This window comes from Musca autumnalis, unplaced genomic scaffold (genome assembly GCF_047663935.1).
Source record: "Musca autumnalis isolate F117 unplaced genomic scaffold, ASM4766393v1 scaffold_2, whole genome shotgun sequence".
Lineage (NCBI taxonomy): Eukaryota > Metazoa > Arthropoda > Insecta > Diptera > Muscidae > Musca > Musca autumnalis.
Window position 1 is genome coordinate 174,073,170 of NW_027411755.1, and position 25,113 is coordinate 174,098,282.

At 34.2% G+C, this 25,113-nt stretch overlaps 1 protein-coding gene across 6 annotated transcripts in view; it reads left to right on the forward strand.

The window, feature by feature from the left end:
- Positions 1–25,113, forward strand: part of tutl (immunoglobulin superfamily member turtle) — a 474,553-nt gene that overhangs the window by 266,996 nt on the left and 182,444 nt on the right. For all 6 annotated transcript variants that reach the window (XR_012410506.1, XM_073969923.1, XM_073969927.1 and 3 more), the window contains exon 6: positions 24,573–24,814. Coding sequence is in view for 5 of the 6 variants with exons in the window: in XM_073969923.1 (XP_073826024.1) it covers positions 24,573–24,814 (242 nt within the window). In the remaining variant the exon portion in view is untranslated. The remainder of the gene's footprint in view (positions 1–24,572; positions 24,815–25,113) is intronic.

Here is a 25,113-nt window from a genome sequence, read left to right on the forward strand (position 1 = left end):
CGGTGGAAAAAGGAAATAATGGGTCAGATCTAGTGAGACAATAAAGGCAGGAAGGGCGTGGCAAGATTCCGCCGAATGCTTTGAAAGGAGCCTAAGTCTATTGGAGGCATCATACTTGAATATGGCACCGGGACAAATTCCGGTCTAGAGGCTCTTGAACTCATATCCGACCGCTGGATCGATCCAATTATACGAGACCATGTCACATGGATGGTGGGTGACATCGAGAAAATCAAAATCGGTCGGAAGATAAACAAGCCCTTATTGAAGCCCTTAAAGGCTGCCGCACCGGATGTCATCATGTCAATGTTCCCTAAGGCAGGGAAGCCAAGCCACAAACTTCCGAAAGATTATTATACTGAAACCTCTAGAAAGGCAACTGAACCTTGAAATTGGGACCAAACTACAAACGTCCTCCATTTGGTTCTGTCGAACATGCCTAAACTAAGGGCAAATCGGTAGAAAGTGCTCTGAATGATGTTGTCAGGTTTATCGAGTGGAATATGGATAACTCAAACGTCACGTTAGCAGACTTTATATGCATAGAAGGAGCCTTATTGACGTTAAGTTAGAGTATATACATAATTCACGTAGAGTCTATGCATAATTCCTCTGTACCAATCAAGTGGATTGCACTCATAATGTCTGCGGTTCCCAGACAAGGTTACATCAAATTTTCAAATTTGGAAAAATACCTTTAAGTAATATTGGCGACGTTTCCTGAGTATTTCAGCCATGCAAAACTTCTCTACAATTGTTGTCGTAAAACACCCCCTTCGGACTCAGTGATAAATAGTTAGGTCCCATATCATTGATATTAGAGAAGTCTCCCTTGTCCCTTCTGCGATGTTTGTGGAAAAATTATTATTAGTCAAGTGGATTGACGAAATGATAAGCGGCACGATAGCTCATCGGTGAGAGCTCCATCAGGAAGTCGGTCGTCAGAGGACCTCTACACGATATTTGTTCTGATGGCATTCAAAAAAATCTTCAGTATGTGGCCATAGATCGTTGAATTTGTAAAGATTATTTTTTACCAAAGAATATTTATATTACCAGCAACAAAGCCACGAATCGTGGATCATTTTATCGGATTATTCATTTTACCAGCCACAAATCGTGAATCTTTTGTAGGAATATTTATTTTACCAGTCACAAATCATGGATCTTTAAAATATTCATTTTACCAGCCTCAAATCGTGAATCCTGTAATAGGAATATTTATTTTACCAGCCACAAATCGTGGATCTTTTTATAGGAATATTTGTTTTACCAGCCACAAATCGTGGATATTTTAAAATATTCATTTTACCAGCCACAAATCGTGGATCTTTTAAAATATTCATTTTACCAGCCACTAATCGTGGATCTTTTAATAGGAATATTTATTTTACGAACCTCAATCCTTGGATCTTTAAAATATTTATTTTACCAGCCACAAATCGTGGATTTTTTAATAGGAATATTTATTTTACCAGCCGCAAATCGTGGATCTTTTAAAATATTCATTTTACCAGCCACAAATCGAGGATCTTTAAATAGGAATATTCGTTTTACCAGCCACAAATCGTGGATCTTTTAATAAGAATATTTATTTTACCAGCCACAAATGGTGGATCTATTAATACGAATATTTATTTTACCAGCCACAAACCGTGGATCTGTTTTTAGGAATATTTATTTTATCAGCAACAAATGGTGGATCTATTAATACGAATATTTATTTTACCAGCCACAAACCGTGGATCTGTTTTTAGGAATATTTATTTTATCAGCAACAAATGGTGGATCTTTTTATAGGATTATTTATTTTACCAGCCACAAATCGTGGATCTTTTAAAATATTCATTTTACCAGCAACAAATCGTGGATCTTTTATAGGAATATTTATTTTACCACCCACAAATCGTGGACCTTTTAATAGGAATTTTTTTTACCAGCCACAACTGGTGGATCTTTTAATACGAATATTTATTTTACCAGCCACAAATGGTGGATCTTTTAATACGAATAATTATTTTACAACCCACAAATCGTGGACCTTTTAATAGGAATATTTATTTTACCAGCCACAACTAGTGGATCTTTTAATACGAATATTTATTTTATCAGCTACAAATCGTATTTTTTTGTAGGAATATTTATTTTACCAGCCACAAATGGTGGATCTTTTAATACGAATATTTATTTTATCAGCTACAAATCGTGGTTTTTTTGTAGGAATATTTATTTTATCAGCCACAAATCGTGGCTTCAGTATGTGGCCATAGATCGTTGAATTTGTAAAGATTATTTTTTACCAAAGAATATTTATATTACCAGCAACAAAGCCACGAATCGTGGATCATTTTATCGGATTATTCATTTTACCAGCCACAAATCGTGAATCTTTTGTAGGAATATTTATTTTACCAGTCACAAATCATGGATCTTTAAAATATTCATTTTACCAGCCTCAAATCGTGAATCCTGTAATAGGAATATTTATTTTACCAGCCACAAATCGTGGATCTTTTTATAGGAATATTTGTTTTACCAGCCACAAATCGTGGATATTTTAAAATATTCATTTTACCAGCCACAAATCGTGGATCTTTTAAAATATTCATTTTACCAGCCACTAATCGTGGATCTTTTAATAGGAATATTTATTTTACGAACCTCAATCCTTGGATCTTTAAAATATTTATTTTACCAGCCACAAATCGTGGATTTTTTAATAGGAATATTTATTTTACCAGCCGCAAATCGTGGATCTTTTAAAATATTCATTTTACCAGCCACAAATCGAGGATCTTTAAATAGGAATATTCGTTTTACCAGCCACAAATCGTGGATCTTTTAATAAGAATATTTATTTTACCAGCCACAAATGGTGGATCTATTAATACGAATATTTATTTTACCAGCCACAAACCGTGGATCTGTTTTTAGGAATATTTATTTTATCAGCAACAAATGGTGGATCTATTAATACGAATATTTATTTTACCAGCCACAAACCGTGGATCTGTTTTTAGGAATATTTATTTTATCAGCAACAAATGGTGGATCTTTTTATAGGATTATTTATTTTACCAGCCACAAATCGTGGATCTTTTAAAATATTCATTTTACCAGCAACAAATCGTGGATCTTTTATAGGAATATTTATTTTACCACCCACAAATCGTGGACCTTTTAATAGGAATTTTTTTTACCAGCCACAACTGGTGGATCTTTTAATACGAATATTTATTTTACCAGCCACAAATGGTGGATCTTTTAATACGAATAATTATTTTACAACCCACAAATCGTGGACCTTTTAATAGGAATATTTATTTTACCAGCCACAACTAGTGGATCTTTTAATACGAATATTTATTTTATCAGCTACAAATCGTATTTTTTTGTAGGAATATTTATTTTACCAGCCACAAATGGTGGATCTTTTAATACGAATATTTATTTTATCAGCTACAAATCGTGGTTTTTTTGTAGGAATATTTATTTTATCAGCCACAAATCGTGGATCCATTTGTAGGAAAATGTATTATATCTGTCATGGATTTTTTTAAGAGCTACCAAACACGAACTGTGAAATAAAAAAACAACATTCCCAACTCCCAGACCACGAATATAGTTTTAATCGCTGATGTATGATCTTCTAGTCCTTTTATAAGCGGATAATTATTTCTTCAAAAATCCATGATTATTAAATAAGTTTGTTTTTTACGAACACAAATTTCATTCTTACATTCATTTAAAACCAAATAAATTTTTAATCTAAAACTTCAGCAGTCATGATGATTATGAATTTTTTAAGCAAATTCCTAAAACATTTGTGTTGGAGCGATGGCAAACTATGTAATTGTCTTTAAGCAGCATTTTTACCAAAGAATATTTATATTACCAGCAACAAAGCCACAAATCGTGCATCTTTTTATCGGATTATTCATTTTACCAGCCACAAATGGTGGATCTTTTGTAGGAATATTTATTTTACCAGTCACAAATCATGGATATTTAAAATATTCATTTTACCAGCCTCAAATCGTGAATCCTGTAATAGGAATATTTATTTTACCAGCCACAAATCGTGGATCTTTTTATAGGAATATTTATTTTACCAGCCACAAATCGTGGATCTTTTAAACTATTCATTTTACCAGCCTCAAATCGTTGATCTTTTCATAGGAATATTTATTTTACCAGCCACAAATCGTGGTTCTTTTAATAGGAAGATTTTTTACCAGGAACAAACCGTTGATCTTTAAAATATTCATTTTACCAGCCTCAAATCGTGGATATTTTCAAAGGAATATTTATTTTACCAGCCACAAATCGTGGTTCTTTTAATAGGAAGATTTTTTACCAACCACAAACCGTGGATCTTTAAAATATTCATTTTACCAGCCACAAATCGTGGATCTTTTAATAGAAATATTTATTTTACAAGCCACAAATCGTGGATCTTTTAATAGGAATATTTATTTTACCAGCCACAAATCGTGGATCTTTAAAATATTCATTTTACCAGCCACAAATCGTGGATCTTTAAAATATTCATTTTACCAGTCACAAATCGTGGATCTTTTAATAGGAATATTTATTTTACCAGCCACAAATCGTGGATCTTTTAATAGGAATATTTATTTTACCAGCCACAAATCGTGTATCTTTTATTAGGAATATTTATTTTACTAGCCACAAGTCGTGGATCTTTTTATAGGAATATTCATTTTACCAGCCACAAATCGTGGATCTTTTTGTAGGAAAATTTATTGTACCTGTCATGGATTTTTTAAAAACTACCAAGCACGAACTGTGGATTAAGAAAAAACAACATTCCCAACTCCCAGACCACGAATATAGTTTTAATCGCTGATGTATGATATTCTAGTCCTTTCCTAAGCGGATAATTATTTCTTCAAAAATCCATGATTTTTAAATAAGTTTGATTTTTGCGAACACAAACTTCATTCTTTCATTCAAAACCAAATAAATTTTTAATCTAAAACTTCAGCAGTCATGATCGGAATGAATGATGATGATGAATTTTTTAAGCAAATTCCAAACACATTTGTGTTGGAGCCCTGGCAAACTATGTAATTGTCTTTAAGCAGCATTGTTGAGAATTGTTGAGAAGGAATGGTCAAGTCTACCTTCCCCCAGCTACACTTCTACTGAAATTACCTTTTTGTGGTTATGTCAAAGTGTTCAACATTTCAAAATTTTTTTCCTTGGTTTAATATTACTTCAACAACTTCTACTTTTCGCCATGCTTCAAATAACCACCACAATAACTGGGAGAAATACTTCTTTTTTTATTCTTTTATGTCCTTTTCTTGCGACTTCTGGTTCACAATGACTGCTACTGTGTATATGTGAATGTATGTATGTGTGTGTGCACCATTGGTGTAATCTCTAAAAGATAAATGGTCAAATAGACATTTTAAATAGACAGTTCCTTGACAGCTTCCAACCAACTCTGCTGTTAAATGGAGAAACCCAACACACTTCTAAAAGCACACACACACACATTGACATGGAAAAAGCCATTGAAAAAACGCAAAAGATTACTTGTCTGTCAGAACTAAAAAGGAAACATAGTTGTGTTCACCAGAGAAAAGGAGGAAAAAAGCCAATTTAGCTGAGAAAAAAATGAAACCGAAAAACAAACTAAATAAAATTAAAAGCAAAAGAAGATTAAAAGGAATTCAATTCCACATACACACCAAAAAAGAATCCTTTACTAAGGAAGGAATACGAAAAAAACGCTATCACCAAACATTCAAACGGAAGAACAATATGTTCTTGGAACTTCAACAGATAAGAGTATTTAAAAGAAATTAAAAGAAAATCGAAATAAAGCGGAAGGTTCAAAGGATCAGTACATAGAAAAGAGAAGCAGAACAAAAATGTTGTCCTTTCTTTGTCAAGGATTTTGTCAACTTTGTGCTTCAATGGCCAATGCCAAAGGGAATAATGTTCTCTTTTTTAAGGATATTAATTAATTGAAAATTTAGTTTAAAAGACTTTAAAAGAAAGATTTTAAACGATTTGGATATCGACCACAAATCACAGGGGTTTAAGGCAACATTTTCCAACATCAACAAACTATAAGTCGTACATTTGCTTTGGACTAATTTTATAAGATGAAAATTAGTGAATTTTAAATTTTTTTTAATTCAGAAATTTTGTATTTAAAAATATTTTTCTACCAACAACAAATCCGGGAATTTAAAAAAAAAATATTTTTCGTCCAACCACTTGCCGTTGATTTATAAAACTATATGCCTTACATCATCAACCTCGTACCTTAAAAATATTCGTAAAAGTTGAAATGCATTTATTAGAAAATTGAGTCATCCAATTCCCTAATAATTGCATTTAAACTTTTAATGATCGTTTCGTATCTCTCCTGAAGAAATGTATTTTTTATGATAAGAGATTGAGGAAGTAAGGCATCGATACGTTTTGTCAATGATTTATTGTTACTGATTTAACATTTTTTCTTTAACATTTTTTCTTTAACATTTTTTATTTTTTTTTTTTTAATGACCGATTTTTTAACAATGTTATCTTTGCAAATCGTGGATTTTTTGGGCAAGGTTAGTTTTGTCAATCGTAATTTTTTTTTTAATTTTTTTACAAACCAAAGTTTTTTAACAGATCGTAATATTCTGTTATTTTTTTTTTAAATAGTGGGATTTTAAAAGAAATACTTTTCCTAAAAAAAGTGTATTAAAAAAAGTTGTGTAGAGGATTTCGTCAAATCATTTTTTTTTTAATTGAAAATGTTTTAAAACATTTTACTTACCGTGTATTTTTAAAAAGTATTATTAATGCACAAATCGTGCATTTATAAAAAAATATATGTTTTTCAAATGGTGGAATTTTAAAAAATATATGTTTTTAAATGGTAGAACTTTTAAATAATATTTTTATACCCTCAGAATTTAGGCTAAAGAGGGTATTTACACTTTGATACGACCAAAAATGTGCCTCATAGAAATAATGGTTTTAGACCCCAAGTGTGTTTGTACGATATCCGTTTCAGACAATTTTGAGTAGATCTAGCAATGTCCGTCCGTCTGTCTGGCTGGATGGTGCGCACGATAACTCTCGAACGGATCAATCGATTCGGTTAAAATTTTGGGTATCGAAATATTTTGCCCAGATTCGATTAAGTTCGAAGACGGCCATATACATCCACTCCTTCAGGTAGCTCCCCCACAAATGTTCAAAAGTTGTCGCAAAACTTGTGCGCACGATAACTATTATAGGGAATAAATGATTTGGTACATACTTTGCACATCGAGTAATTTCTACCAAACTTAGATGAGGTTTCCATCGGTCCACGCCTTCGGGTACCTCCCACACAAAATTTCGGAAAAGTTCAGTTTAGGACCTGGTCTCGAATCGCTTTGATTTTTGTTTACGCAAGTTGTATTCGCTGTCCTTTATACGACGCTGTAAGTTTCATGAGGGGCAAGTCCATACTTCCGGAGAAAATAGCCTGAAAGTTACAAAAATCCCTATGACACCGTGTGTTGTTGTTTGGAGCGCATGATAACTCTCGAACGGATCTGCCAATTCGGTCCAAAATTTGGCTTTCGTAATATTTTGTCCAAACTTAGTTCAAGTTCAAAGATGGATTATATCGGTCCACTCCTTCCGGTACCTCCCCAACAAAAGTTCGAAAATGTTCGGAAAATTTGTGCGTACGATAACTCTTGAATGGAGTAACCGATTTGGTCCATACTTTGCACATTATGAAATTTCTACCACACATAGATGAGGTTCCAATATGGACTCAATCGGTAAACTCCTTCGAGTACTTCCCACACAAAATTTCGGAAAAGTTCAGTTTAGGACCTGCTCTCGGATCGCCTTGTTTTTTGTTGTAACATCAAGGATTCACTGTCCCCTATACGAAGGTACAAGTTTCCTCAGGGGCAAGTCCATACTTCCTGAAAAAATAGCCTGAATGTTGAAAAACAAACCCTATGAACCCATGTTTATTGGTGGAAGCGCAAGATAATTCTCGAACGGAAATGCCGATTCCTGCCAAAATTTGGCCTTCGTAATATTGTTTCCAAACATACTTTATGTTCGTAGATAAGCCATATCGGTCCACTCCTTCAGGTACCTACCCCACAAAAGTTCAAAAATATTCGGAAAAAATGTACACATTCTCATAATATCTACCAGATATAGATCAGGTTCGAATATGGACTATATTTGTCCACTCCATCCCGTACTTCCCACACAACATTTTGGATAACTTCAATTTAAGACCTGCTATTGAATCACTTTGATTTTTGTTGAAGCAACTTACATTCTCTGCCTCAATTAGTCCCAATTTACATCAGTTTGATGGAGAGAGGGGTGAGGTATATGGTAACCCTTTGCCTCTCAACACCCTCTCTCACCCACAATCTGACAATTGCCGCAAGTAAAATGGCCTAATGTAAATTGGGACTTACGATGGTAAAAGTTGTTTCAGGGGCAAGTCCATACTTCTTGAGAAGGTTGTAAAAACCCCCCAATGGCACCCCATGGTCTATGTCGGTCCATTCCTTTAAGTACCGTTTCCGCAAAATGTTTGAACTTTAATCCTAATCAACATTTGTGTCGGTTCATACGACCAAAAAATGAAACCCCCTAAATACATACGTTTTTTATGAAAAAAGTGTTTCAATTTGCACAGGCTGAGGGTATATCTCTGTCGTCAAAGCCGACTGATACTTTTTTACTTGTTTCTTTAACATTTTTTTTACAAATGACCGATTTTTTAACAATGTTATCTTTGCAAATCGTGGATTTTTTGGCCAAGTTTAGTTTTGTGAATCGTAGATTTTTAATTTTTTTACAAACCGAAGTTTTTTTTAACAAATCGTAATATTCTCTTATTTTTTTTTTAATAGTGGGATTTTGAAAGAAATTCTTTTTCTACAAATAGTGAATTAAAAAAAAGTTGTGTAGAGGATTTCGTCAAATCATTTTTTTTAATTGAGAATTTTTTAAAACGTTTTACTTACCGTGGATTTTTATTAAAAAATATATTTTATATTTTCGATTTTTTTTAAATCTTTGATTTTTTTAATAATGTTTTTTATAAATAATGGATCTTTAATTTTTTTGGAGTTTTTAAAAAATATTTGTCAACAAAACGTGGATTTTTTTAAAAAATATTTCTTTAAAAAACGTGGTATAAAAAAATTTTAAAAACCGTGGTTTTTTAAAAAAATATTTCTTTACAAATCGTGGACTGTTTGGAATATATTTGTTTGTAAATCTTGGATTTGCAAAAAAAAAAAATTGTTACAAATCATGGATTTTTTTTATTTTTTTGCAAATTGTTGTTTGTTTAAATATTTTTTTTGTAAAGCTTGGAATTTAAAAAATACTTTTTACCAATTTTAAAAAAATATTTTTCTACATATCGTTGACATTGAAAATCGGGTATTTCAAAAAAAGAATATTTTATAAATCGTGGATTTAAAAAATGTTTAAATCGTGAATTAAAAAATAAAGAAAAAATAAAAATCATGTATTTAAAAAAATATATATATAAATAGTGGATTAAAAAATATAAATCGTCGTTTTACAAAAAATATAAATCGTCGCTTCACAAAAAATATAAATCGTCGTTAAAAAATATATAAATTATATATTAAAAAAACTCCTGGATTGTTTGAAATACATTTGTTTGTAAATCTTGGATTTAAAAAAAAAAATCTTTTTAAAAATAATGGATTTATAATTTTCTTGTAAATAGTTGGTTTTTTTTTTTTAAAAATATTTGTTTGTAAATCTGGATTTTAAAAAAATATTTATTGCAAATCCTGACATTAAAAATCGTGGATTTAAAAAAGTATATTTTATAAATCGTGGATTTGAAAAAAATTAGAAAACGTGTATTAAAAAAATAAAAATTGTGGATTAAAAAAAATATATAAATCATGGAATAAAAAAAATAAAGATCGCAGTTTTAAAAAATATAAATTGTGAATTAAAAATAATATATAAATCGTGGATTAAAAAAAATATAAATCGTGGATTAAAAAAAATATATAAATCGTGGATAAAAAATATATAAATCGTGGATAAAAAAAATATAAATCGTGGATTTCAAAAAAAAAAAAATAATATATATATAAATCGTGCATTAAACAAGTAAAAAAGTATCAGTCGGCTTTGCCGACAGAGATATACCCTCAGCCAGTGTGGATGAAATACTTTTTTCCCAAAAAGAAAAAAAAAAACAAGTAAGAACGGCGATAAGTTCAGCCGGGCCGAACTTGTTATACCCTTCACCACAAGTTGTATTGAAGTAAAATGGAATAATTAGTTTCCGTTCGTGTATGAAGAAGATTAATACTAAATTTCAGCAATTTCGGTAAAACAATGTGAGGCACCATTCTATGGGGGCTATTTCAAAACGTCGATCTATACCGACAAATTTCTGACGAAAAGTGTTTAGGCTCAAAGAAGACTAAATACCGAATTTGCTATATTTCGGAAAGAGAATGTGGTTAAAACTAAAAAAATACCGAAAATCAAGAAGTAAGGTTCAAGGGGATATAGGAAGACGTGTACCTATACTGATAATACTCTTCTGGAATATTTTATACCTCTTGGAAGACGAAATAACGAATTTCAGCCATTTCGGTTGGATATTGACGTCACAATCTTCAGTATTACGAAAATCCGGAGGTACCGTTCTATGGGGGCTATATCGAAACGTGGACCTATACCGACGAATTTTAGTCAGAAATGGGGCAATATGAAAGCGTGGACCTGTATAGACATATTTCTGGCGAACAGTTTTATATCACGTTGAAGTCTAAATACCAAATGTCCGCCATTTCGGTGGAATATTGAGGCCTCAACGTTCAAAATACCGAAAATCGGGAGGTACCGTTCTATGGGGGCTATATGAAGGCATGGACCTATTCCGACAAAGTTCTGGGGGAAAGTTTTACACCACCGACGTAGACTAAGAACCAAATTTCAGCCATTTCGGCGTGATAATGAAGCTAAAACCTTCAAAATACCGAAAATCGGGAGGTACCGTTGTATGGGGGTTATATGAAGGTGTGGACCGATACCGACAAAATTCTGGGGGAAAGTTTTATACCCCTAAAGAAGACTACGTGCCAAATTTCAGCCATTTTGGTAGGATAATGAAGCTAAAACCTTCAAAATACCGAAAATCGGGAGGTACCGTTATATGGGGGCTATAAGACGGTGTGGACTGATACCGACAAAATTCTGGGGAAAAGTTTTGTACCCCTAAAGAAGACTACGTACCAAATTTCAGCCATTTTGGTAGGATAATTAAGCTAAAACCTTAAAAATACCGAAAATCGGGAAGTACCGTCCTATGGGGGCTATATGAAGGTGTGGACCGATACCGACAAAAATCTGGGGGAAAGTTTTATACCCCTAAAGAAGACTACGTACCAAATTTCAGCCATTTTGGTAGGATAATGAAAATAAAACCTTAAAAATACCGAAAATCGGGAGGTACCGTTCTATGGGGGCTATATCAAAACGTGGATCGATATATCCCATTATAAATACCAACCATCCTGCAAGTAATAAAAACTTCTGTACCAAATTTTGACCATCTATCTTTAAAATTTCGAGCTGTATCTTGATTTCAACAGACAGACGGACGGACGGACAGACGGACATGGTCAAATCGACATAGAATTTTATGCTGATCAATAATATATGTACTTTATGGGGTCTCCGACGAATATTACGATGTGTTACAAACGGAATGACAAATTTAATTATACCCTCCATATGGTGGAGGGTATAATTATGTATTTTGGGGGGTTTTTAAAGTTTTGGGCGTATGAACCGAGAAAAGTATGGATAGGATTAAAGCTGAAAAATTTGGGGAGATAACGATAGGTAGGGCTATTTTATCACACTAGCCTACGAAAACATAATATCGCTGTAATCAGGGCCACTAGGAAAACCTTCGGTAAAAATGTTCAAAGGATCCTCGAACAGACCCTTAACCACACAAAAATGTTGAACATTTGTATGGGTGGTACCACAAGCATTGGACAGATAGGGCACAAATTTGACCATAAACTAAGTTTCGACAATATTTAGAGATCCAAAGTTTGGACCAAATCGGCGACATATTATTATATCCAAAGTGTGGACGAACGCAGTATTCGGTTCGAGCTCTCCAGATACTACATATGGTGCCATAGGGGGTTTTTACAACTTTCGGGCTGTTTTCTCAAGAAGTATGGACTTGTCCCTGAAAAAACTTTTACTGTCGTAATTGAGGCAGCGAATGCAAGTTGCTTCAACAAAAATCAAAGTGATTCGAGAGCTGGTCTTAAAGTGAATTTATCCAAAATTTTGTGTGGGAGGTGCCCGAAGGAGTTGACAAATATAGTCCATATTCGAACCTGGTCTATATCTGGATATATTAGTCTGTGTAGAGTATGGACAAAATTGGTCACTCCCATTAAGAGTTATCGTGCTCACAATTTGATAGAGTGGACCGATACGGCTTATCTTCAAACTTAAACTAAGTTTGGACAAAGTATTACGCTGACAAAATTTTAAACCAAATCGGCAAATCCTTTCGAGAGTTATCTTGTGTTCCAACCACTACACACGGTGTCATAGGGGTTTTTGAAACTTGCAGGCTATTTTCTCAAGAAGTATGGTTTTGCCCATGATGAAACATGTACCGCCGTATGGGGGGCAGTGAAAACAAGTTGTTACAAAAAAAAAAAAATCAAAACGATTCGAGAGCAGGTCCTAAACCTCATTTAAGTTTGGTAGACATTTCACGATGTGCAAAGTATGGGCCAAATCGGTAGTTATGGTAGTTTTATATCCCCAACGAAGACTAAATTCAAAATTTCAGCCATTTCGCTCTGATAATGAGGCCAAAACCTTCAAAATACCGAAAATCGGGAGATATCGTACTATGGGGGCTACATCAAAACGTGGACCTATATAAACATTTTATTATAGAAATGTTTCTTATCCTCTGGAAACACAAAATACAAAGTTGCAACCGATTCTGTTGTAAATGGGACTAATATATTAAAATGACGCGTACTTTATATGGGGCGTTATATGGGGCCTATACCAAAACGTGGACTTATATAAACCAACTTTGGTAGGAATGTTATGTGGTCTCTGGAGACACAAAATACCAAATTACAACCAATTCGGTGGTAAAATGGGACAAATATCTTAAATATTCCTTAAAACGACGACGCGTCACGCGTCACTACGGGGGCTACACGAAAACGTGGACCTACATAGCCCACTTTCAATAGCAAAAGTCCTACGTACAAATAATAGATTTTCCCAAAATTTCATCCACCTACGTCAATCCGTTCGACGCTAGAGCGATTTCCACAGACGGACTGACGGACATCAGACAGACGGACTGACATGGCTATATATATTAGAATTGCACGCTGATCAAGAATATATATAGTTTGTGGGGTCTACAATTATTATTTCGAGTAGTTACAAACGTAGTGACAAACTTAATATACCCCCATCCTATGGTGAAGGGTATAAAAATCGTGGATTTAAAAAATATATAAATCGTGGATTTTAATTTTTTTATAAATGGTGGATTTTTTGTTTTTTTTTTTATAAATCGTGGATTTTTATCCTTTTACAAATCGTAGATTTTTAAAAAAACAGCTTTTAAAAATTGTGGAATTTAAAAATATTTTATAATGATTTTTTTTATAAATCGCTGATTTCTCGTTGGAATCGAGAAAGAGAGAATGGAAATCCGAAGATTCGAACCCAGACAATCACCACTATGTGACATGAATGTTTCGCCTTTGGTAGAGGCTCTTCAGACATATCGGCTGTGGAGCGGCTTCTATGCCATCGAACTTCACTTCCTTCAAATGCAATTTTTTACAACAACAATGTGTATTTGCCCATTTAGTTGTGCTTTCATGACAAACGCTTTGTATTTACAAATCGTAAATTTTTTTTCACAAATCATGAGTTTTTTAAAAAAAAATAAACGCGGATTATTAACTAAATATTTTAATACAAATCGTGGAATTAAAAATAATATTTTTATACAACTTATGAATTTCTTTTTTAAAAATTTTTTGGAAGTGGCGAATTTTAAAAAAAATATTTTTAAAAATCGTCGAGTTTTTACCATTGATTTTTTTAAAAATATTTTTATACAAACTGTAGTTTTTTTTTTTAATATTGTACAAATCGAGCATTTTTTTTAAAGTTATACAAATCGGGGATTTTTTAAAGAAAATTTTAATATAAATTGAACTTTTTTTTAAAAAAATACTTTTTTACAAATAATGGATTTTTAAAAAAATTATTATAGAACATTGGTGGCGTTTTTATTGAGATAGCTGTTACAATTTGATTTTTCAAAATAGTCTGGCTTAATCCCATTGTTGTTGTTTTAATATTTAAAACAACTAATTTTTTAGTGGACAAATATCCACAAACAAGAAACAAGGGAACTGATGAGAGCCTGTGGCGAGGATCCAAACTAGTCTTCCCTGACTTACCCCTTGGCGAACAATGCCAAACCTTCTACATTAATTAATTGTTCTAAATATTAAAACAACAACAATGGGATTAAGCAAGAATATTTTGAAAAATCAAAAAAAAATATTATATTTTCTATTTGTTTTATAAAAATATGTTTTGCAATTCGAAAATTTTTAGATTACATATTTTTACAACAAATCACTGATTTTCAAGGAATATTTCTACCAACCAGCATTGATTTTAAAAGAATAGTGTTTACCAATTTTATTTTTAAACGTTTCTGTAAAAATATGACTCTAACTTGTATGTACTTTTTAAGTACTTTCTCGATTTGTATTGAAATAAAACGTTTCAGTTACATTATGTCTGCTTTTCATTGTCATTTCAACTAAAAATAGGGGAAGGGTAAGATCAAGGAGAGAACACTTTAAAGTTAATTGTGGTTAAGTATTAAATGAAACCAAAAAACTCAACAAAGGTTTTAGATCCCAACAATGCAAACAAAGTATTCCATTAAGTAAAATACCCTACAAAAACAAAAAAAACACAACACTCAACTTTAGTAAAAGTAAAATTTCTATATAACATCACAAACAGCGAAGATATAAAGTGCCGTTCATTTTTACAGTGGGAGATTTTTCATTTGAATATAAATACGGACAGGCCTTTAAGGTTTTCAACTTTTGATAGTTGCAATAGTCATATACTAAGGTTAAATTCATAAAATGGAGTAAACACTTTCTAATTTAATTTTAAAAAAATATCAAAAAACTTTATATTTCCTTTTAAATTGAACACCCAATTTCATTTCATCCCATTGTGCTGTTTACTGATTGTATTGTTGATATGGAAATGCTGTACAGCAACAAAACAATCATCGCTAAGGTCCTTATTAAAAATGCAAGAGAAACCACAACTTGATGTCTAACAATAACAATAACGCAACAAATACAACAATGTTGGGATTTTTAAGCTGATGTTATTCACCCTGTTGGATATCAAGGAAATGTATTTACATTAACCAACAACAGTGGGGATAAAACCTTGGTTCCCTAGAGTATAGTGTGGTTTAGAAAATACACTGAAAAAGAGGAGAAGAAAGTGAGGGCAAATTGATGTTGTTTTAGGTGCTATCGTTTGTTTATCCATGCTGGAAATCCATTTTAAAAGCTTGCCTGCCAAAGTGTTTATGTTTTGGAATGAGGAAAAGTAAGGGATGCAAAATTGAAGGAAAGTTATTCAAAATGGCAAGTTATTCAAAGTTTTTCAATACTTGATGAATTGTGTGGGTAATAGTTTTGAAGATGGCAGAGGCATAATATCAAAAAGGTGGCCATTGAATTAAAAGATTGTTTAAAGAGACTCACCAGTACTAGAGTATTGGAAAATGAAAAAAAATATTCATAAAAAATCATACATAATTAAAAAATATTTTGACTGACACTGTTCGTACACAATTTTGAGGGGAGACGTGTTATGATGAGAACCCCAAATACCAAATTACAGCTAATTTGTTCTTGGTTACTTAGTTGGATCTATACAGAACATTTGTCCTACAAAACGAACTAAGAAAAGATTTTCATTCCTCTCTATTTGTTGTTTTACTTCTCCATTAGAATACCGTGTTTCGATATCGTCTTCACTTGTTTACTCCATCTATGCCTTTCAGTTCACGCTTCCCGTATTTATACGATTTTTATCGGGTTTAGCATCGCTTTTTTATTACATGACCATGCCGACGCAATCGATGTATCTCGATACGTTTAACCATACTGATGTTGTTGTATGGCCGATGCAGCTCGTTGCTCATACGACGTACACATTCATCGTCAAGAATTTTTCTGTCAAGAAGAGGTTTTCTGTGAAGCGCAAGTACCCATGATTCGGAACAATACATTAGCACACACAGTATCAGTGTTTTGAAAAATATTATTTTTGTTTGACGAGATGTGGCTTTGTTTTGTAATGCCTACTAAACCGAAGTAGCATTTGTTGGCCAACCGTATTGTTTATTCTTCTTATTTCATAACTGATGATGTTTGTTGTGTTTATGACGGTGCCGAGGTAGGCGAAGTCTTAAATTACCTCAAAATTATAGATACCAACTTCCAAAGTTGGCACGATTTCTATGGACACATTGCGCATCGATACCATAAACTTGGTCTTGTCGTTGTTTACTGCCGGACCCAATTTAGGAGATTCTCTTTCGACTTTTCAAATGTACAAGTTATTTCTGTTCCTGCTCGATCCATGACGTGAAGGTCGTCGGCATAAGCAAGTAACATATGGCTATTGGTGTATATTGTGTAATTTTTTTGACATTTGCATCTCGTATAACCTTTTCCAGCAGAATGTTGAAGAGATCACGTGAAAGGCTGTCTCCTTGTTGAAAAACTCTTTTTATAGTGAACTGTTTGGGGAGGTACTTTCCTATCTCAAAGTCAACTTACAAAGCCGAATGAACATTGCGGAGATACAAAATTCAATAATGGCTTGAAAGACTTTTGAAGATAAGGGGGTCTCGAAGACTGATGTACAATTAACAAAAATATCGTAAGTGTCTATCTGCATTTCTTCTGGGTCTACTCCAGGGTAAATATGTGGTCGTTGGTGGATTTGCAAGTTTAAAGCGCATAGGTGTCGTTTAATTATCTCGTTGGCATTAGCGTGCCGCTTCCGATTTTTTACAGCTCAACTGGCTCCTGCTCCTGCTGCCTTTTTATACCCTCCACCATAATATGGAGGACATATTCAGTTTGTCATTAACTCATCGAAATAATCATAAAGAATATATATTCTTGAGCAGGGTAATATTCTAAGTCGATTTAGACAAGTACGTCCGTCCGTCCGTCTGTCCGTCCGTAGTAATCGCGCTATCTTTCGAATGAGTCGAGCAACACGGTTGAAATTTTGTACACATGTGTTATTGGTCTGAACTTAGAACAAGTTCAAAGGTGGGCTATATCGGTCCACATTTTGGTATAGCTCCCATATAACAGAACCGCTCTATTTCAGATACTTTGACGATTTTAGCCACATTTTCGGACCGAATTAGCTATAATTTGACATTTAGGATTCTCAGTGACCACAAAACTTCTCCACCAAAAACTATGGACATAGGTCCAGGTTTTCTTCTAACCCCCATATAACGGTACCGCCCGATCTTCGGTATTTTGACGTTTTAAATACATGTTCTGGCCGAATTGGCTATAATTTGGCATTTAGGTAGTACAGTTTTGGTACAGACCCCCTAACAGCGGTATCGTCCGATTTCAGCTATTTTGACGTTTTTAGCTACACTTTCAGACTGAATTCGCTATAATTTGACATTTAGGGTTCCCAGTGACCAGAAAACTTTTCTACCAGAAATTATGGACATAGGTCCAGGTTTTCTTATAGCCACCCTATGACGGTACTGCCCAATTTCAGGTATTTTGACGGTTTTATCTACATTTTCTAATCAAATTAGTTATAATTTGGCATTTAGGTTTTCTAATGGTCAAAAAACTTCTCCTCCTAAAATTGTGGCACGCGGTATACAGTCAATGACAACTTCTGTGATTAGATGAGTCTTCGCACCTTGCTGGTATCTACAGGGCTTGTACCAAAAGCTCAAACTGATGCTTTCACACTTTGGTAGAATTTTTGGACTTCATTCTGGTTCCTGTTCAGTGTACACCTCGATTTTTTTCTCACTCCCGCTTTTCCATCTCTCTCCTTCTCCGCCAAAAAACGTTTCTCATCTCTCTTTTTCTCTCGTACGCTACTGATTGTAGAGTAGCCCTATGTGCCGAATTGTTTTCTTCAGTTGCAGCACTACCTCATTAGACCATGGTTTCCTTTTTGGCGAGCTCTGGTATCCAAGTATAGAGTTTGCGGTTGTTTGTATAGAGTCGCAATACTGTGCCACTGCGCTGAGGTGTTAACGGAACAAGGAGTGCTTTCATTAAACAGATGGGCCAGTTGAGTGGAACACGCTACGTTTAATTGAGTACGTACCTTTGCTGCAAACGTATGGTGGTCCGCATCGATGTTTACTCCAAAGAACGACGGTACATCCAACACACACGATGACTGCCATCCATCTATCACAACTTGATCAATTTGAGTTTTTGCTATTCGGTGCACTAGGTGCCCTTATAAATATCGATATGCTTAAATCTATTACTGCTAACTATCGTTATTTTTTTTGCTGCTGCAAAGTCTATCAGCATCATTCCATTGTCGGATGTTTCACTGTGGGACTTAATTTCCTGACTGTGGGCCAAATATATTCTCCTTTCCAATTTTTGCATTAAAATCGCCTAGAATTATTTCAATGACACGGGCAGGACAACTATCATAAATTTCTTCTATAGGCTAGTAAAATATATATTTGCTCTGATCGTCCTGTCTTCCGTGTGATCAAGGCGCAAATAAAATTGATTTTGAAAAACATAGCTTTTATCCGAATTGTGTGTAAAATTTACAACTGTCATTCAATTTCCTTTGAACCCCACCTGGAATTTAGTTTTTTTTACGAGTCGGATCTAATGAGACCATCCGCGATCGAATCCATCCACTAAAACCGCGGAAAATAGGAAAATCAGCGATTTTCTTTAAAAATTTGTATATAAATGGAATCCTTTATACGCGATTATAATATTTGCGAAAACGCGTGTCATAAATTACAGAGATACGCGAGTAATATGTGTCTTTTACTCAAAACAGAATGTGGAGGCCCATCCGTGGTTCTTGACGTATTTTTGGTTTTTGGCATTGTGAGATGCAACTGACGGCACACAATGACCGCTGAGTGAAACATCGAACTATGCATAGGTATTGAAGGAGATTGATTCGCTGTATCGAAAGTCGGATGCGCATCAACCGACTTTAACTAATTCGCGAATTACAGGCTTTTTAATTTTCATATATTTTGAACGATTTTAATTTCAATATTACTCTTAATTTCCTATCCTTATAAGTTATCACAGAAGGTAGTTAAGCTCTCGCGAAGGTAAACCACATTTCTTGATGAAGTTTTAGCAGTATACATTAATTATTGTATGGGATTTTAGCGAAATAGTTGGAGAACTCCCAATTTTTTTTCTAATTTTTCTAATCGAACAAAAATATATATTTGGAATAATATTTTAACAATAAGTTTTTTCTGGTTTGTTGTTGCTATAATATGCAATTTATAAAGCCAATTTTTATACTTTTGATTTCATATCTGTACGTATTTTTAATTAAATAACAGAATAAAAACCGCTATAATTTTTACGCGCATCGGCCAATGTTGTGAACGCGAACAGATTTGAAACTAGAATTTTTTCATTAACCTCCACACCAAAAATCGAAGATGTGCTCGCAATTTTTTTTTTTAATTTTCTTTAAATGGAATTGTACAAGAAAATTTGGTTTTTACCATATACACTTTCATATGGACAAAATGTGTCTCATCGAAATAATGGACGAAATTGTACGAAATCCGTTTCAGACAATTTGGAGTCGATTTAGCCGTCCGTCTGTCTGGCTGGAGCCCACGATAACTTTCGAACGGATAAACCGAGTGGGTCCAAAATTTGGCCTTCGTAATATTTTGTCCAAACTTAGTTTAAGTTCGAAGATAAGCTATATCGGTTCACTCCGTCAGGTACCTCCCCCGCAAAAGTTAAAAAATGTACGGAAAAATGCGCACGATAACTCTTGCACATATATGGCAACTCCTTCGGGTACCTCAAACACAAAATTTCGGAAAGTGCAGTTTAGGGCCTACCCTCGCATCGTTTTGATTTTTCTTGCAACAGGTTGCACTCAATGTCCTTATTACGATGCGTGGCTGATGCGCACGACAACTCTCGAACCGAATACTGCGTTGGTCCGCATTTTGCATATCATAATATTTCCTTGAATATTAGATGAAATGCGAATGTGGTGCTTATAGGTCTAATCCTTCCAGTACCTCCCCCACAAAAGTTCGAAAATATTCGCTAAAATGGTACGCGCGATATCTCATATACAGATCAACCGATTTGGTCCAAACTTTGGGTTACGAAATATCTTGCCCAAACTTTTTGGGGTACCACCCACACAAATGCTCAAAATTTTTGTGTAAGTGTGGTTTTTAACGAAGGTACTCTTAGTAGCCCTGTTTAGAGCGATATTATGTTTTTTATTGGGCAAGTCCATGTTTCCTGATATAATGGTCCAAAAGCTCTAAATTATATCGTGGCCAACTGAAATAACAGGTGGTCACGATATCTATCGTGAGGAATGACTTCCAAAATAAGACACACTTCCAAAATGGACAATGATGGTCCATTCCTTTAAGTACCTCCACCGGAAAATTTTTGAGCTTTAAGCTAAATCCATATTTTTGTCGGCAAGTTCATACGCCGAAATTCTGAAAACCCCTCAAATATATAACAAGTAAGAAAAGCGTTAAGTTCGGTCGGGCCGAACTTTTCATACCCTCCACCACAAATTTCAGCCATTTCGGTGGATTAATGTGGCTACAACCTTCAAAATACCGAAATTCGGAAGGTACCGTTCTATTGGGGCTATATGATGGCGTGGACCTATACCTAAAAATTTCTGGGGGAAAGTTTTATACGCCTAAAGAAGACTAAATGCCAAATTTCAGCCATATCGGTGTGATAATGAGGCTAAAACGTTCAAAATATCGAAAATCGGGAGATATTGTATTATGGGGGCTATATCAACACGTGGACCTATATAAACATTTTATGGTAGAAATGTTTCTTAGCCTCTGGAAACACAAAATACAAAGTTACAACCGATTCTTTGGTCAAATGGGTCTAATACATTCAAAATCTATTAAAATGACGCGTACTTTATAAGGGGTCTTATATGGGGGCTATACCAAAACGTGGACCTATATAACGCAACTTTGGTAGGAATGTTTTCTGGCCTCTGGAGACACAAAATACCAAATTACAACCAATTCTGTTGTCAAATGAGTCTAATACATTCAAAATATATTAAAATGACGCGTACTTTATATGGGGCCTTATATGGGGGCTATACCAAAACGTGGACCTATATAACCCAACTTTGGTAGGAATATTTTTTGGTCTCTGGAGACACAAAGTACCAAATTACAACCAATTCGGTGGTAAAATGGGCCAAATATCTTAAAAATTCCTTAAAACGACGACGCGTCACGCGTCATTTTGTATGGGGGCTATACGAAAGCGTGGACCTACATAGCCCGCTTTCAATACCAAAAGTCCTACGTAAATATAACATATTTCCCCAAAATTTCATCAACCTACGTCAATCCGTTCGGACGCTAGAGTGATTTCCACAGACGGACAGACGGACAGACAGACAGACGGACAGACGGACGGACATGGCTATATCGATGTAGAATTGCACGCTGATCAAGAATATATATACTTTGTGGGGTCTACAATGATTATTTCGAGTAGTTACAAACGTAGTGACAAACTTAATATACCCCCATCCTATGGTGGAGGGTATAAAAACAAGTGTTTCAATTCACACAGGCTTAGAGTATATCTCTGTACTTTTCTAATGTTTTTCATAGTATGTTGCTTTTTGGGGGGATGGATTACTAGCCCAAAGAGAGGCCTAAATTTTAAGTGTTCCGAAAAAAAATCGAAATTTAAATTTTGCAAATCGCTTGATTTTGAGAGAAGTTTTGTGCGAATTATCAAACCTACTCAATAATTTATAATACTCATACGCCACGGAGATCAAAATGCCATTTTAATGTATTTACCTAGTTTCATTAGGAAATCAAGTATTTTTTATAAAAAATACGGATGAAAAAGGCAACTGAAGAAGCTCAGCACTTAGGCTGTCTTAGTTAAAATAGAGGCTGCAGAGTCGGCGAAAGCAAGGAATTTTATTAAAACTCGATATTTATGATTTCTTCGGAAAAGTTCAAAACTTCGGAAGTCTTATGCAACTGTCTACAAGCATAGAATTTGGAAGCTATAAGTGTTCCGAAAAAATCGAAATTCTAATTTTTGAAATCCTTTAATTACACTGTACAACAAAATGGAGGTGAAAGTCTGGCGCACGGCAAATTCCTGTTGGGGAAGAAAGGCGAGTGGTGAGTATATTAAGAACCCGGCAGGACAGATCCGCCGTGAGTCGAACTTTCGCGTTATGGCGTGATGAAGTTTTTGCTAGAGACCCTGTAAGCCATCAGGAATTAGCGTTATATCTTTGTTCACTGTTGCTTTAGCTCATTTTTGAGACGATATATCTGCAGTCGAATCGAATGAGGATTATTTTCGTAGAGCACTTCGACCTTCTAACTCGCTTCCTTCAATGTCCTTTTCGTCCTTTATTTTAAGAGCCGCTATAAAAGTACCACAAGATGACGTTTTTCAGCTTCGAAATGTTCTGCAAAAATGGTGCTCAGAAAATTTTAGGTACGACTGTCATTGACAACTAATTGATTTTGTCGCGTTTTCGTGGTCGTTTTGTGCATTTACCCTGTTTTTGTTCAGGAAAAGACTGTATTTTGTTTTTTGTATATTCGTTACAGAACATACAAATACACAAAACACAGTTTTTTCTGAGCAAACAGGAGTAAATGTCAAAAATGAGAGCCGTACCTAAAATTTTCTGACCCACATTATTGTAGAACATTTCGAAGCTGAAAAACGTCATCGTGTGGTACTTTTATAGCGGCTCTTAAAATAAAGGACGAAAAGGACATTGAAGGAAGCGAATTAGAAGATCGAAGTGCTCTACGAAAATAATCATCATTCGATTTGACTGCAGACAATTCATCTCAAAAATAAACTAAAACAACAGTGAACAAAGATATAACGCTAATGCCTGATGCCTTACAGGCTCTCTAGCAAAAACTTCATCACGCAATAACGCGGAAGTTCAACTCAGGGCGGATCTGTCCTTTGTGATTCTTTATATACTCACCAAGGGCTTTCATCTCCAAAAGGAATTATCTCTGCCCCAAAATTTGTGTTCACAGTGTTATGGAAGAAGTTATGATTAATTTATCGAATATGCTCTATAATTAATGACACTTACTACACGCCTAGGTAACCAAATCAAGCAAATTTATGTAAAATCGAGGTTTCTTTCAATTGATACAGCTCTATACTTAGCCATTATTTTTTTTTAAATCAGTTATCTGGAGCTGCTAAAAACAAGCTTTTTACATTAAAAAATAACTATATCAAAATATCTAAAAATGATGCACCAATGCGCGGATCCATATCTAATTTTTTGTTGAGAAATTTTTATATCCATGGAACCTCAAGTGCCAATGGCAGCTAATTCCATCAAAATCAAAATATCTAAAATCGATGGCGTCTATGTTCACAATATTAACGATACTACAAAAATATTACTAAAAGTTGGAACTATGTAGCCCATCTTCGAACTTGATCTGCCTCTAAACAAAAATCACTGTTACCAAAGTCCCATTTCTCATTTACAATGTAGTCCTCAAAATGACTTTTTATACATCTCCATTAAATTTTCCAAATCCATCATTTATAACTAAATGACCTCCAAACAGCAAAACATTTATTTCAAATCCTTCGAAAATGAGAGCTTTTTAAATAAATGGCGAGACAGCATTATTCTTCTTGATTACAAATCGTTTTGTCTAAGAATAGTTAGATTAACTTTAATACATCTAAAATGCTAAATGAAAATAACTTTATGGAAAATACCCATACATCCATCCCTACATCGTCCCCAGTGCTACAGTAAACTAAACCTGCCAACTAGACATACACAAAGATATCTTACCAACGTGATCCTGACATTTGTGCGCTGGCTTATACCAAACGGACATGACCAAGACAAGATAGATTAAATTGTTAAATTCGCATTTACAGTTAATGCTAATGTTCCACTGCTTCTTATTTGACGTCATGTTTATTTTGGACTTGTTTACTTATCTACTTATTTTTTTTAAGTTTTATTGTTCTTGTTGTTTGTGTGTGTGTGTCTGGTTTATTATTATTATTATTATTATTGTACTAACAATTTTGTTTGTTTCTTTTCTTTTTCCATTTCAGGTGATTCAATTATATTAAATTGCCAGGCAGATGGCACACCCACACCCGAAATTCTATGGTACAAAGATGCTAATCCCGTTGATCCCTCGCCTACTGTTGGCATCTTTAATGATGGCACCGAATTACGGATCTCCACCATACGGCACGAGGATATTGGAGAATATACTTGCATTGCACGCAATGGTGAGGGACAAGTCTCCCATACGGCCCGTGTTATAATAGCGGGCGGCGCTGTAATCATGGTAAAATTTTTGTTTTTGAACATGACTAACCCATTACTCATCAACAAAAAACCTCAATTAACCAAATAACCTACCTCCCAAAGAAAAAAAACCGTTTATCCTTTCCCACCACTATGCCTGCACTCACGTGTAGGTTTTGTTTGTCCTTGAACAAAAATGGCAAAACACAAAAAATAAATGAAACTCTGCCCCCACAACTTATATTAAGGTTAAGATATCTCTAAGGAATTTTAATGCTAACGAAAAAAAGTTATGAATTTTAGTTAAAATGTCTTCTTCTATTTGGATGATTGCGTGTT